Source organism: Triplophysa rosa, linkage group LG17 (genome assembly GCF_024868665.1).
Source record: "Triplophysa rosa linkage group LG17, Trosa_1v2, whole genome shotgun sequence".
In the NCBI taxonomy this organism is placed as follows: Eukaryota; Metazoa; Chordata; class Actinopteri; order Cypriniformes; family Nemacheilidae; genus Triplophysa; species Triplophysa rosa.
Window position 1 is genome coordinate 23,508,995 of NC_079906.1, and position 15,359 is coordinate 23,524,353.

Genomic DNA, 15,359 nt, shown 5'->3' on the forward strand with positions numbered 1-15,359 from the left:
ACAAGCGTGTGCTGTATGATTATATTTTGACGCATGGCTTTTCTATTTGCTGCTTTGCTTTTGCAGAATTCTGTGGCCCAGATTTATTTTTCTTTATTTTTCTGCCCCCCCCCCCCGCTGTTTGTGTGTCTGTTGACAGGTGAGATGTACTGTGAAACATGACAAACAATGTTATTATGTCAAGTTCGTATGTGACCTGACAATCAAACACAATGTTTGTGTTGATATAAAACAGCAGCTCTTCATTCTGATCCTCTAAAGAAGATTTCACTGAACTTTATTCAGACTGTGGTTCTGCTGTTGAGTTAAAACATGTTCACAGTGCATTAGAGCTGTGTGTGATTCCCCCCCACCTCACTCCTGCATCTGCTGTCATTGTGACCTCAGGATTCTTCATCTCGTGATGGATCGTTCCAAGGCTGAACCTCTACTGTAGCCAAAGCGTTTGACTAAACCTTAATCTGTGTGTGTATGTGTGCGTGTGTGTGTGTGTGCGTGCGTGTGTGTGCGCGTGTGTGTGTGTGTGTGTGTGTATGTGTCTATCTCCCCACCCCTCTATTTTTCTCTCTGTCTCTCTCTCTCTTTGAGTGTCCAATTTATACAGTAGGTGTATTATAAATGCGCTGTAGATGCGCGGCGTGAGTCTTTGGGGTGTCTGTGTCTATCAGTCAAACCTGCATTACTCACTGAATGGGCAGAAGAAATCAATTATCATAAACGTGTCAGCACAGAATCTCTGGGATCTGATTTTGACGCTGTTGTAAAACGAATATTAGAGCTTCTGTTCTAGACGTTTATTTAATAGATGTTTGTGGTTTTGTTACATCTCGTGTTCATGTACAGGAGGAATATTTAACTTACACATCATATGTAACCCATATCTCTCTAGAAGAACATCTCACTCTAGATTGTTTAAATGATAAACTTATTAGATTTGACTGTAATATTTTTTGTAATAATATTTAAAAAATATTTGAGTTATTAGTCTTTTACGTCCACTGAGAATTTATTAGATGTGAACATGTATGAGTCTGTGAACATCGGATATTTGACTTTTATCACTGAAAAAGACAGTGACATGTAATTCAGTTCTGTTTCATTTCTATGTTGCTTCACAGAAAACAGCTTAACACGCAAAATGTATGTAGAAAACATGCCATAACAAAATAATGATATAGAAATGGAAAAATTCTATTTAGACATGAAGGAGCAGAGAAGAATATTTGAAAAGCTCATTGACTGATTTGTTGGAGGTGTCATCGTCTTCTTAAGTAACAGCTGCTCTGATGTTGAGAAACAATTGACTTCACATGTGAAAGTTTCTGTGAGTCTCCACCAGACCAGAGCCAGACGCTTTTCACCTTGTGTTGAACTGTCACGCTTGTTTTCTAGAGGGGTTAATAACTTGACTATATTGAATCTGGTGATGCTGATGTGCTTTCCAGATTCAGAAGAACTGGAGCTTTATTGACCCTTAAAACATCTCCACCTGAACTCATTCAAGTCTGGTAGAGTAGACGTGTGAAAGAGAAACGCACAAGAATGACCAGGGTGTCCGCGGATCCTTAAAATGTCTTAAAAAGTCTTAAATTCCTAATGTCAAATTAAGGCCTTAATTAGCATTAAAATGTCTTAAATCCGCATTTCCAAGGTCTTAGAAATGCAGTCGAACCGACACTGTAAAGAAGATCTTATTTTCGTTTTAAAATCATGTACGTCTATTTGTCACGCAGAACAAAATAGGCGGAACCAACTAACAAATAACACGTTCGCGGGGGGTTCGTTAGGTGAGTGGACTGGACATTATCACATGGAGAAACGTTGGAGCTTTAGCCATGGGGAAGTGCAAATTTGTTGCTATGAAATTGGTCTTAAATTTCATTCTGCACGGTATTAAAAAGGTCTTTAAAAGTCTTAAATCTAACTCTCAGAAACCTGCAGATACCCTGATGACGTTTAAAATCATTCAGAAGATCAGACGGTAGGAATGTGATGTAGAGAGACGTCATTCATTCAGCTTCATTACAAGAGCTCAAACAACAACAACATTAAATACGAATGTACTGGTATTACCGTCACTGCGTGTGTTAATGTCTCTTTACTCCCATCACAGAAACGCAGTGAATGTTAATGTTGTGTAATGGATGAGTTAAATATTGATTTGTGTGTGAAGTGTTTGATGAATGGAGTGTTTCTCTTCTGGGAACAGTTGATGTAAGTGTAATGCATTAAACCTGACGAGTCTTCCAAAATGAAAATATTGTGACAGCGGTGGTAACGTCTCAAAGGACCAGGGGTGGATTTAGTGATTTGGGGGCCCTAGGCAAATCTATGTATGGGGGCCCCAACTATGCGTGGTGTTCATAGAGAAATACTCACCGGCACATTATCATTGCTCGTGCCTGGGAGAGTGCTGTGTCTGGCGGGAGCAGCGGTGGAGTTTGTGTGGGGAAAAGCAGAGACTTTGGCAACAATCTTTTGTAAATCGTCTTTTTTCCTCTCCGCTGGTGTAGCTGCGTTCTTTGTTGTTTTATTTCCCTGCGACTTTAATGTACCACACAATGACACTCTCGCTGTGGGCAGTTCTACTAACTCTGCCGCTGTGTTCACTTTCTCCAGCTGGTGTCGAACTCGTCTCGCGCATATACGGTGCTAATGGAATGGTCCACTCTAATCTATAATGGGGTGGGAGTGCCTTCGTACAGATGTAATAACGTAAAACGTTAACAGGGATTTCCCGACTATTTTGATGATTACTTGGGGCTCCATGTGGCTGCTCACATGGCTTATTGGTTAAGTCCACCCCTTCCTTTTGGGGCCCCCTGGTAGCTCGGGGCCCCAGGCGATTGCCTACCTTTGCCTAATGGGTAAGTCCGCCCCTGCAAAGGACACAACATTATATACTCATCTCTAACCGCTGTCATCTTGTGCTTTTAAAACCTTGCCTCCGTCTCTTTAAGAACACTAGTTGGATTATGTTTACATTACAGCTGATTGGTCAGAAAGGTTTGAGTTTGTAAAAAGACTTGCACAGTTTTTTTGACCTGAGGGAGGGGTTTAAGCAGACCAATCACAGTGCTTGCGGTCCATGTCGAATTGACACGTTGGTTTATTTTTTTGGAAAGGTGCGCATCAGGCTACGGCGTAGGTCCGACGCAGAAGCATAAATCACACTTTAGAGTGTAAAACTTCACAGTGTTGTTGTTTTTTAATTAGCAGTAAAGATCTTTTGTACAGGCAATGCAACAGTCTAACTCAGTTGGAAAATCTCTTTGCAGGTGTGATCCGAGAGACGTACCATCGGGATCGGGACGGGATGGTTCCCGTGACCCTTCTGGCCATCGCCATCATCCTCGCCTTCGTGATGGGCACCATCTTCTCGGGCATCATCGTCTACTGTGTGTGCGACCACCGGCGGCGGGACTTCAATGTGCCCGTCCGCAAGGACAAGGACTCGGTTCAGTCCAGACGAGGTTCCATGAACAGCGTCACCAAGCTGACGGGTCTTTTCGAGACTCAAGGCAAAGATGGCCGCCCGGAGGCCGTTCTCACCCCGCTCATGCACAACGGCCGTCTGCCCAACGGTAGGACGCTCATCAAAGCGGACCAGCAGCCAGATCTGAGCGGCCTGCCAACGCCCGAGTCCACACCCCTTCAGCCTCGCCGCAAGCCCAGCCGCGGGAGCCGCGAGTGGGAGAGAAACCAGAACCTGATCAATGCCTGCACCAAAGACCTGGTGTCCGTGGGCTCCGCGGTCATCCCCACCGACCTGCCGCTGCGTCCGTCTCCGGGTCACATCCCCAGTGTGGTGGTGCTGCCTCTGCCTCAACATCAGCAGGCCTACCAGCACGAGTACGTGGAGCATCCTCGTCGGGCGGATCTCTCGGATGACCCTGAAACAACGCTGGAGTACAAATCGCTCAAAAGTGCGTCAGACGACGATGGCGTGCCGCCGCGGGTACCCCAGCGCGAGGCGTCTCTGACCGCCGCCGTTCCTCCGGCCGTCCCGCAGATGGGCAAGAGACTCGACGTGTACGCCCGCGCCTACCATGCCAGTTCGGGCCTGAAAAAACAACACAACACCAACTCGTCCAACTCCTCGCACATGTCCAGAAAGCACAGCTTCCACGTGGAGACGCCTCCGCCCGCTCCACGGAGGGTGGACTCCATGCACGTCACCTCTCCGCCGCCAGTCCTCGGGCTCGCGCGTCACCTCGGCCTGAGCTCGTACGGCTCTCTGCCGCACAGGCAGCTCAAGCCGGACGTCCCTCCCAAACCCTCGCTGGTGTCTCTTTACACCAAAGTCAAGTCGGGCGACTCGTGCACATAATCCGTGCCGATCTGAACGCTAAAGTGCATCTGTTCACACAGCTGCGTGCTGGAAATGCGACTCTTTATTTCCTTTTTGTTTTTGACACCTTTTTGAGTCCGTGCACACGGACCTCGGGCTCACGAGTTCCCGGACGGCAAACGTGCAACATCATCAGCACTTAGAGACGGAGATTCTGTCCGGATGAGAATGTGAGGTCACGTCGCAGCTGAGCAAGGCCGAACGAAACCACACGAGGCGCTTCTCCAGCACTTGGAACCGGAGTGCCGCTTGAGTTTACAACTGTGAAGAAACGTCAGTGTTAACGCTACTGGACGAAACAATCGAGTTCTACTGTAACTGACTGTTAATACTAATAACAGCTTGTATTTATTTCTTTTTGAATAAAGTGCTTTTGGAGAAAGACAAACTGTTTTTAGGTTGAACATGAGAAGAGTTTTCGTTTGAATGAAATTATTCAAAGTCATTTAACTGGAGCCAGTACTCGGACGGAGAGAAGTGAAGCCTCTGTGTCAGAGAGGATTGTGGGTAAATCTCACTTATACAGGAACATAAATAGAATGAGCTTTATTAAATCTCACAACAGTCAACGAGTCGCACTTAGAAAAACAACGTCTTTCATTTTCCTTTTGTCGATTGGTTTTGGTCTTTTTCTTCCACGTGTAAATTTGTGCCTTACACCCGAGTAGTAGCTGTTAACTGTTCTCTAACTGTAACTGATGATGATGTTTGTTTTCTTTGTTTTGATTTTTAAAAATAGAAAAAAAAACTACATTGTAATTGAAGAATGTTGATGTTGTCATTGTCAAATTTAACCACAAAAGATTCTGTGCTTGATTTCTCATTGTGCCAATCAAACGGTGAAATGTGTTTCAGTTTTAGCTTTTTCTGTTTTTACTTTTCACCATGTTTTTACACTGTTTGGTAGATGAATTGATGTTTCTCCTCTTAATTCTGGCTGTTTTAAGGCAATAAGAGAATAACACACACACACAAACACAAGCTTTCTAATGTATTATGAACGGCGGTGAATGCGGGCTGGCTCCTGTGTACACCTGCATTCCAATAATATTAGAAAACTTCATGTTTTCAATGTTTGTGACAGATTGCGATTAATATAATTTTCTAGCTCTATCATTGTAATGTAATATGAGGGATTGTTATTTAACTACACAGGTTTTATTAAACTTCTCACGTGCTCTAGTTTTGACTGTAGATAGTTGAAGTGGCGTCCATCTGAATATTCCAGCTGTTGTTCTTCAGACGGTTCATCCTGAGATCTCATCTCATGTCTCTGAACGGAGATTTCTGTGCCGGTGCCGGTGCCTTTGGACGCCTCTAGATTTCTGTTGGAATTCTCTCGACGGTGTGCAGTTTGTTCTCTTGTATGATGTCGTTTTGTCATGAGGTTTTTCTGGACCTCTTCCTCATCTGATTCACAGATAAATGTAAAGAAATTCTCTTTAATAAATGGATCAAACATTTCAGTTCTTGTCACAGAGGTTTGCTTCTTTCTCAAAGGAGACGTTGCAGAATGATGCGAGGCCACAGAAACGTTCCTGTTGCCAGGCTGACGGCTTCATGGTACGATGAACGTTAAAAGATTTCAGATAAGCCGTCACACGGGTGGACTGCGCTTTACAAAACAGTGGATTGTTTGACATCTGTAAGCATGAAGAAACAGACTGATAACAATTGCTCACATCTCAGGTGTCTTTGTGTCTCAACAGGCCCGTTTGCTCAGTGTTGTTATTATGAAGGGATTTTCTGCTCTTGATGTACAACACTGACTCGTACAGTATATCATCTGAATGAATTCACTCACAGTGAACACGTGTGCAAACACTGCTCGACACCTCCGTCTGTCTGTTGTATTGTGCGTAAAACACAGTGCTCTTCAATGTTAATGGGGTAGATGCACATGGGACGATGCCGTACTTCCGCAAAAATCTCAGCCAGCCGGGTCACTTCCGCGCTCATAGCACTAAGGGGATTTTCACCAAGTGATAACGATGCGGTTTAGTAAGATAACTTTCAAATTTTGGCGAACCGACAGCACTACAGGTGTGATCATGCCTCGAGTAAGTGCAAAAGTTCACTTTGCTTTTTTCACACTTGTTGATAGCCTGAAGTGCTTCTCCTCTTTGGTTGTCGACGTATGGAGAAGTGTTTGAATAATTAGACTCACGGTTGTTGATCGTAATCCTATGTGCATGCTGAAGCCAAATGCCATCCTACGGCGCCGGATGTAACAGCCTGGCTGAGATTTTAGCGGAATGACGTCATCGACCCGTATGCATATACCCCGTTTTTACTCAACCGCCCAATCACAGTGCAGGAAAGGGCGGGACAAATACCACACCAACCAACCAACACATCTTAAACAGTGACTGAAAAACAATACTTGTTTCTGAGGGACTCCCAAAAATAATATCACGTGCTGATTAAACAAACTCTTACCATCAGCTGATGTTCTCTTACAGATGTCTTTCAATTTTCATACAGGATTTATATAAATATACCAGATCCTGTTATGTATCGACTGTACACGTTCTGTAAACGTTGTGCCATTTGCGCTTGAATTTCATCATTTTTAAACGTTCTATTACATTCCTTTTAAAACAGTTAAACCTGTCAAATAACGAGAGAAACCCATAAAGCAATGAGTTTTGTGACTGTACAGTATCATCATGTTTAGTGCAAGCGTGATGAATGAGTGTTTAGATTCAGACTGAATCCCACTAGACCTCCGGCGTGTGTAAATCTCTCGGGGATTCACAGAGCTTTGGCTTGTAAAACTCTTGCGCATTAACAACATGACACTGATCTCAGAACAGAGAGTGTACTGAATGTTTACTGAGGCGATACGAGCCGTCAGAATCCTTCCAACCACAACAAAAGACAAAGGAGAGAAAGTAAGCTTGTGAGAACACGTTTCAGAACACAGAAGGCCTCAGACTAAAGAATTAAAGTGCGTGAGAAACATCAGACAGACAGTGTTGAGCTTTTGTTCTCTCTGTCAGTTTTCTGATCTTCTTCTCCTTAGAGAAGTTGTTTGTTGTTTGTGTCCGGTGAGCACTTGACCTGTTCTCCACACCACAGCGCGAATCATTCCACTGTTTGTGTTCTTGGCATTTTTAGATTTTATGACAGATTCACACAGAGCCCATCACAGTCTCTCTGGACAGCCGAGCGTCTCTGTAGGGATCTGGTGTGCTGGGGAAAGATGCTCTCTGTTATGTGATAATGTTAGCGTGTTGAAGGTCACATGATTCTGATGTCACACATTTGTCTTCTGTAATAACAGTGCAAGTGTTTCAGGATTATTAAAGTGTCCTTGTGAATTGGAGTGGACAGTATGAGAAAAACTACTGTCTTCACTCCAAACAACAACAGTGACATCTCATTTGAAATGCTGTTTCTGGTCAGACGGTCATTTATCAGTGCTGATGTTCCCTTGAGAGAGAAATGAGTGACAGGACAACATGAGAAAGTGATGGCATCACATTTAAACACGTATGATGTTGAATAGATTTATATGTAGTGAAGAGCGAGCATTGGATGATTTGTTGTGTAGGTTACAGACCGAAATGAGAACCCCGCTTATACACTCATCTATTATAAATGAGATGGGTAGTGAAGCCCCTCCCTCTCATTCCCAAGCGTCCTACAGCTGTGACACCATTTGCACGCTACCCCGCCCACTTGTATTAATCACGCTGACAATGCAGTAAGATTTGGCCACAATCCACACACTTTCATCAAGAGCAGAACACACACACACTTTTCATTATTATAAACAGCAGTTTACACAGATCAAAGCAGCTCCAGGGATGGTGGTTACTCACTGCGGTAAATTAGGTACTTTTTTATTGAGGTTAGAGAAACGTGTGTGTGTGTGTGTACTGGTTTTTATACATTGTTGGGTCTAAGTGTCCTCTTAATGATAGTAAAAGTCTCACACACTTACACCATGGCCGGTCCCCACAATTCAAATGAATTATTAAACATACTAAATGATGTTTATTTGAAAATGTAAAAATGCAGAAAGTTATCTGTGATGGTTAGGTTTTGGGGTTGGGTTAGGGGAAGGCAATAGAACATAGTTTGTCCAGTATAAAAATCATTACGCCATATGGAAAGTCCCCACAATGTATTCAGTGATGGGATGTTTTTTTGAAAACTATTTGAAAAATTAATTTTGAAAAATTGTTTATTATGATTAGTCTTTAGTTTTAATTGTATTTACTGTAATTGTTCTAGATTAATATGTGGTAAAAGAGTTGTGTGGTGATTTTTACAGAGTCATTCCAGGATATTTTGTCTGGACATGACAAGAGTTCAGTGAATGTAACTTACATTAGTGTTTGTCATTTCAGAAGACCAGCACTATATGAAACTACAGAAGAAAAGAGTCGTGTGGGTTTGAAATGAGAGTCAATGAACAGAGAATTTTCATGTTTAGATGAATCAATTTTGTTGTGGCTCTTAGCTGAAGCTCTGAAGACAAAGAGGATCTGTGAGACAGATGGAGAAAATGTGGGATTTTCTGCATGGATCTGTGGGTACCTGGATTTGGGAAACAGGATTAGTGTGCGTGCGTGCGTGCGTGCGTGCGCGTTTGTGTGTGAGGATTGAAACTGCTTCTCTCAGCTTTAAAGAATTCATGAATTCTGTCCTAATTTTAGAATTCTTGGCAGTGTTGAAATATGAAGGTTTCTGCTCAAAACACAAAAAGAGCCTGAAAAGAATAAACGATAACAGAAAAGCAGTTTTTTTCTGTAATGTAGGTTAAGTGCTCGTGTACATAAAGCAGCTCAGATGAGGCATTAATGATTGACAGCTCGAGAGTTAAATGGGTTCGTGCTTTAGAATTCCTGTTATGACAAATCATCGTCAGTTTTCTATGTTGAGTACTAAAACAATAGCAAGCAAACACACAGTATGTCTCACTCGAGGCTTCATGTGAATGTGTCTGTTGATGAACAGCAGCTCAAAGCAATCGTGTCTTAAGGGGCGAGAGAGAGAGAGAGAGAGAGAGGGAGAGAGAGAGAGAGAGAGAGAGAGAGAGAGAGTTTGCCAAGAAAAGAGAAACGGTCTTTCACGACTCCTGGAGACACTGGAGACATCTTCAGAAGACACAGAGACTGGATGTGTTTAAGACGGAACAGCACACACACGTTAACATCGAGTCTTTTAGGACATTCACTGCATTACTGGATTCAAGCAGTGTGTCATTTATGGGATGTTACATTATTACACAACCCCCTGGAATACTTCATTCTCATTGGTCAGTCTCAACATTCCGAGGTTTGTTATTCTCCCGATAGAGTACAGCGAGTCCTCACAAATATATATATATATATATATTACAGATATAAATATGCCTAATAACATATCTGAGGTTATATTTACTAGTGATTCAACTAAATTGCATGTTGACTTGTGCAGCAGGTTTGTGTTGGTAACAAAGGAGCTAATAAATAATTTTGTGTCCAATAATTTACTCACAGGTAATCGTGTAATAAGATGGATAACGCTTATTTTAGTCGGATCACAAATAAAACCCTCGAGCCGGTGTGTGATCAAAACCGGTCTTATGATATTCCTTATAAATGAATTAAAGTGAACTTCTGATCGGCTGAATTCCTGCAGTGCAGACAGACACGTGGATTGAGTTTAAAGGAAAAGTTCACCTCAAAATCAACATGGTGTTATTTTTTTACTCAACCACACGACGTTCAACATGTTTTAAGACCTCCCGGCGTCTTCGGAACACCGAGAGATTTTCAGGCCTCTTCATAGACACCATGGTTATAGTTGTTGTCAAGGTCCAGAAAAGTACTAAAGACATCTTTAATTTGGTCCATCTGCTCACAGTGATAATCACTCGGATGTCCCCTAAAATATCTTTATTTGTGTTCCGAAGACGCCAGGAGGTCTTAAAACATGGTGAACGTCATGTGGGTGAGTAAAAAATAACACCATTTAGATTTTCCTTTAAGGCTGAACTGTCCTGTCTGAGAGTGACCAGCTTTCATGAAAGGAGTTTCTATAGAATCTGGATGGATGTCCACCCTTTTTTTTCTGCTGCAGTCCAGAAGGTGCTGGCGACCCGTCTCTTTCTCCAGAACTCTGTGTTCTGCTCTTCTATGCAGGAGTCTCTCAGCGCGAGCGTCGTACCATCTGTTCTCAGAGCTGCTCCTCTGACACTTTCACAATGTGGACCAGACTGTAAACTGTGCAGAATACGTGCACTTTAAAAGATGATGTTGATGTGATTCACTCTTGTTTCAGCATCATGAGAGCAATGATCCAGTATAACACAACTGAAAATGGAATACATCATTTTATTATCACTTTGAAAAGTGTTGGGCAGTGAGTCAAAGGGAGAGACATTCAGAATCTAAAGGCAAATACAAGTTAGTGTCAGACTGACAAATGCTGAGCATCTTCAATCAAGACAGACAGACAGACAGACAAATGGACGGATGCTTGTTTTCCCAGACTCAATGTATTACATCTCAAACCTCTGACAGCTCATGTAACGCTCATCTAATGTTCTGCACATTTAAAACAACAAACATGAATGAAACTGCTGGTCATGGCTTCAGTCTGCATGTGGCGTTTCAGCTCAGAGAGTCCAGTTGCGTTTGAATCCGCTCTATCTGTAAAACACACACAATGTTTGTCACACGGCACAGGAGATCACAGCATCATGTGAAAGTCAATCTGACCTTATTGTAGAAGTCCAGCAGTTCCTGATGATTGAATTCCACAAAAACATTCTGCAGCTGAAACACAAAGCAGAGAAACATCTCAGAAAAAAACTCACGTGTGATGTGTTTGAGATCAAAGAAATAACACTGTACAAAAACACTGTAAACACAGAGATGAAACTGTCTTTACCCTGTCAAACTATCAGAGGTTCCTCAGGGTGTGTTTGTGCGCGTGTGTGTGTGTGTGTGTGTGTGTGTGTGTGTGTGTGTGTGTGTGCGTGAGTGCACGGGTTTGACCTACATCATAAAGACGCACAGTCCTTACAATGCGGTGTGTATTCATGTGTTTGGCCACGCCCCCTACATTATGAGGACATGCCGATGTCCTTGTAATTCAAAACGTAAAACAAACATACTAAAAATGTTTTATTGAAAATGTAAAAGTGCAGAGACTTTTTAATGATTCTTGGGGTTAGGGGATAGAATATACAGTTTGTGCACTATAAAATGCATTACATCTATGGTTAGGGTTAGGGACTGTCCCTGTAAACCACCAATACCAACGTGTGTGTGTGTGTCGAGATGCGATAGTGCTGAAGACATTAATGACACACAACATTACCATCCATAATCAAGAGATGTGAACTTCAGCCGAGCCGTTGAGATTCTCATAGAAAGAAAACCTTAAAAAACACAATCTGATTCATTCAGGAAATTTATAACATCATCCGTACCTTCACAGGTTCTTCACTGATTCTTCATCTGTCTGAAGAACATCATAAAACCCACATGATGCTTCTCACCGTATGAAGTGTGTGCATGCATGCGTGTGTATTGACAGATCTGGGTTAATGGCTGGTGGCAGTGAGAATCTCAGGACGTTTGCTGTGACTTCAGCAGCTTTACACACAAACACACACACGTCCATCAATGCGGCCGGATGCATTTTCATCACACACTCAAACATTAATGACTAATGTCGCTGCGACACACAAAAGCAGTTGTGCATTAAAATAAATATTTGAGATTGACCTCACGCTGTAAGACTCCAGAAAACACAAAAACTAGGGAAGATAGTAAAGCCAGCAGCAGCAGACGGTCTGTAAGCTCTTTATGAAGAAATGATGATGGAGCATATGGTGAGCAGCGCAGCAGCGGGCAGACGCTCTGACAGATTAAGATGGAATATATAAGTCAACAGAACCGCGGGACTCGCAACATGACTAAACACATTTCAACAAACCAGATGATTTGTTTAGACTCATTTCATTTTCACTGACTGTCCAAAGAGCAATTCTGTAAAAAGTGCCATGATTTATTAAACATGTATCACAGTAATATCATGGTTTTCATTCAAATACCTTGAAGTATGCAATAAATACCACATTACATAACCATTGTTCAGTACTACAGTATGTGACAGCAGAAGTTAGCTTATAAACATCTAATGAAATGTAGAGCAAACGTTTCCATGAGGTCAACGATCTTCTTCAGCTCACATGGAACGTTTAAAACGACACTCAAACACTCTTCATGAAGAAGAAAAGCTGTGAATCTTCAGATGATACGTTGCCATGGTCACCGACTCCTGGAGAAGCACAGAGCTGCTGTTTCTCAATCACAAGAGCCCATGGCATCTTTCTGTCTTGTCAAATTAATATTTTCTCTTAAAGGGATACTTCACCCAAAAATGAAAATTCTGTCATCAGTTTCTCACCTTCGAGTTGTTCCAAATGTGTATAAATGTCTTTGTTCTGATGAACACAGAGAAAGATATTTGGAAGAATGCTCATAACCAAACAGTTCTCGGACCCCATTGACTCCTATAGTAGAAAAAAATACAATGGTAGTCAAAAGTGCCCCAGAACTGTTTGCTGTCCTACATTCTTCAAAATATCTTCTTTTGTGTTCAACAGAACAAAAACAATGATAAAGTAACTTTTCCTACTATGGGAGTCAATGGGGGTCGAGATCTGTTTGGTCATAAGCATTCTTCCAAATATCTTTCTCTGTGTTCATCAGAACTAAGACATTTAGACACATTTGGAACAACTGGAAGGTTAGGAAATTAGCTTTCCTGTAGCTCAGTGGTTACAACATAGGGTCATGGGTACGATCCCAGGGATTGCACATACTTAGAAACAAATTTATAGTATAATGCAATGTAAGTCACTTTGGATAAAAGCGTCTGCCAAATGCGTAAATGTAAATGTAATGTAAATGTTGCCAGAATTTTCATTTTTGGGTGAAGTATCACTTTCAGAATGATTTTAAAAGCTGCTAGTCCCTGAACTGACATGTTTTTACCTTCAGTTACTCATTTTAAATATGTTAACTACATTGTTTGTACTAGAGATCTGCACGTTCTAAAGATTTCTGCTTAGAACCCTTCTAAACAGAGATGATAACAATGAACGAAAGCTGAAGAATCAGAGTCAAAGGTGAAGAAAAAGAAAAAAGAAACCCTAAACTCTCATCATGTGTGAAACTGCACAAACAACAACACAATGTCATATTTACTTTATTAGCTCACTGAACTACAGACACGTTCAGAAAACAAGATGAAGCTGGCAGGCATTGGATCTGATGGTAAGGAGAAGAGGATGAGCAGGAACTGAAAGACGTGTTGGTTGTTCTGTAGCCGAACTATAACTGAACTGTCAGTGTTATAAAACAGACGTGACTAAAAGAGTTCATGACCCAGGGTCTGATCTCAGATCAGTCATTTGTTAAGTAAAGTTGTGGTCATTGTGCTTCCTCTATTAGAATAAACCACATCCACCTGCGGTCCGATCAGAACACACGCGCGCACACTGAAGGAATATTTCATCTGACATTAAAAATGAACTCCGATTGACTCTATTGATGTGCGTCATTAAAGTCCGAATGAAGTTTCTTCTCCTGTCCATCACAACAACTCCACTCGAGCCGCTCGGTTTCTCATTCAGATCACGTGACCACACGACTAGGGCTGTCACGATTATTAAATAATCCTCTCATCGCGATGGTTTCAGATCATCGCAATTATTGCACGTCTCTATAGAAGACACTAGCGGGGCTGTAGTGCATCTGCATATTACATATTTTAGTGTATATATTGTAACTAAAGCATGGTAATACATGGTAATACCACCACAACACAATAAAAACTAAAGCATATACCATAAAAATAACCTAATCTCAGTGTGAAAAAACAAAATTTCATTAACATAGAAGTAAAATTTTATTGTAGTCTTGTGTGAAAAAAACAGTCTAGAAGCTTTTATATGGCCGATAGCATATTAATGGTGGCTTCAATTCACTCCTGATCAATGTACTTAATTTACACGTATTTGGCGGTTGTATTATTGACAGGTAAAAGCCAAACCTTAAGTATGATGAACCAATATTTTACGATGTATTTCCAAGAAAAAGAACATAGTCTTTATATTCAGAACAATATGGTCGTTTCAAAGCTGAATCAAAAATGTATGAGAATTAAATGTCAAAGCTCTCGCAATGATTTACTAGCCAATTAATCATCATAATCGCAATGATTTACTAGCCAATTAATCGTCAGCCAAATTTCATAATCGTGACAGCCCTATACACGACAGCAACACCTCAGATATCTCACAGAGGCCTGAGAACCTTCTGACGAGAAGAACAACATCTGCTGATACTTTATATTGATCATGATTGAGCTCTCATAAACCTACACGTGCCCTACAGAAACTTTACATTTGTCAGATGTGTGAGGTGCTTGAGAACATCTGTGTTCTGGATGAAACTGGGTTACATCAAGTGTTTGTTTACTCGCTCATAGGGCTCGTTTATGAAACTTCAAATAAATCCCACAATGCTTTGAGACGGCCTCATTAAAACACTTGTTTAGGAGTTATTTACATATTCACGGCCTCAGATTGAAGGATGAGGTGAAACTCCTCATTAATAAAACTCAAGGGTGATATATTTCTCCAGTGATGTTATATAAGTGAGAGAGGAAAGAGAGTTTGACACACACGCACAGTAAAGCGTACGCTCGTGTGTTGATTGAACTGCCGTCGCATGCGCATTCATTCATTTGAGAGAGAGTTTATTCACAAGTCAGCAGGCTGCTGTTCACAAGGGACAAAACATTTTGGACTGAAATGAAACAGAAATGTGAAATTCGTTCAATGTTCAAAACATCCTTTTGTCGACTGAGAAACACAGACAGAGAGACAGAGAGAGAGAGAGAGAGAGAGAGAGAGAGAGAGAGAGAGAGAGAGAGAGAGAGAGAGAGAGAGAGAGAGAGAGAGAGAGAGAGAGAGAGAGAGAGAGAGAGAGAG

General features: G+C 41.7%; 2 protein-coding genes across 2 annotated transcripts in view; one reads left to right on the forward strand and one right to left on the reverse strand.

The window, feature by feature from the left end:
* Nucleotides 1-5,817, forward strand: part of sema6a (sema domain, transmembrane domain (TM), and cytoplasmic domain, (semaphorin) 6A) — a 56,366-nt gene extending 50,549 nt beyond the window's left edge. The window contains exon 18 of the mRNA XM_057355869.1: nucleotides 3,279-5,817. Coding sequence (XP_057211852.1) covers nucleotides 3,279-4,330 — 1,052 coding nt within the window. The 3' untranslated portion in view covers nucleotides 4,331-5,817. The remainder of the gene's footprint in view (nucleotides 1-3,278) is intronic.
* Nucleotides 5,818-10,635: 4,818 nt separating this feature from the next.
* The window catches only part of commd10 (COMM domain containing 10), a 13,885-nt gene continuing 9,161 nt past the window's right edge, over nucleotides 10,636-15,359 (reverse strand). The window contains exons 6-7 of the mRNA XM_057357269.1: nucleotides 11,068-11,124; nucleotides 10,636-10,998 (exon numbers count right to left, since the gene is read on the reverse strand). Of these exons, the coding sequence (XP_057213252.1) occupies nucleotides 10,960-10,998; nucleotides 11,068-11,124 (96 nt within the window). The 3' untranslated portion in view covers nucleotides 10,636-10,959. The remainder of the gene's footprint in view (nucleotides 10,999-11,067; nucleotides 11,125-15,359) is intronic.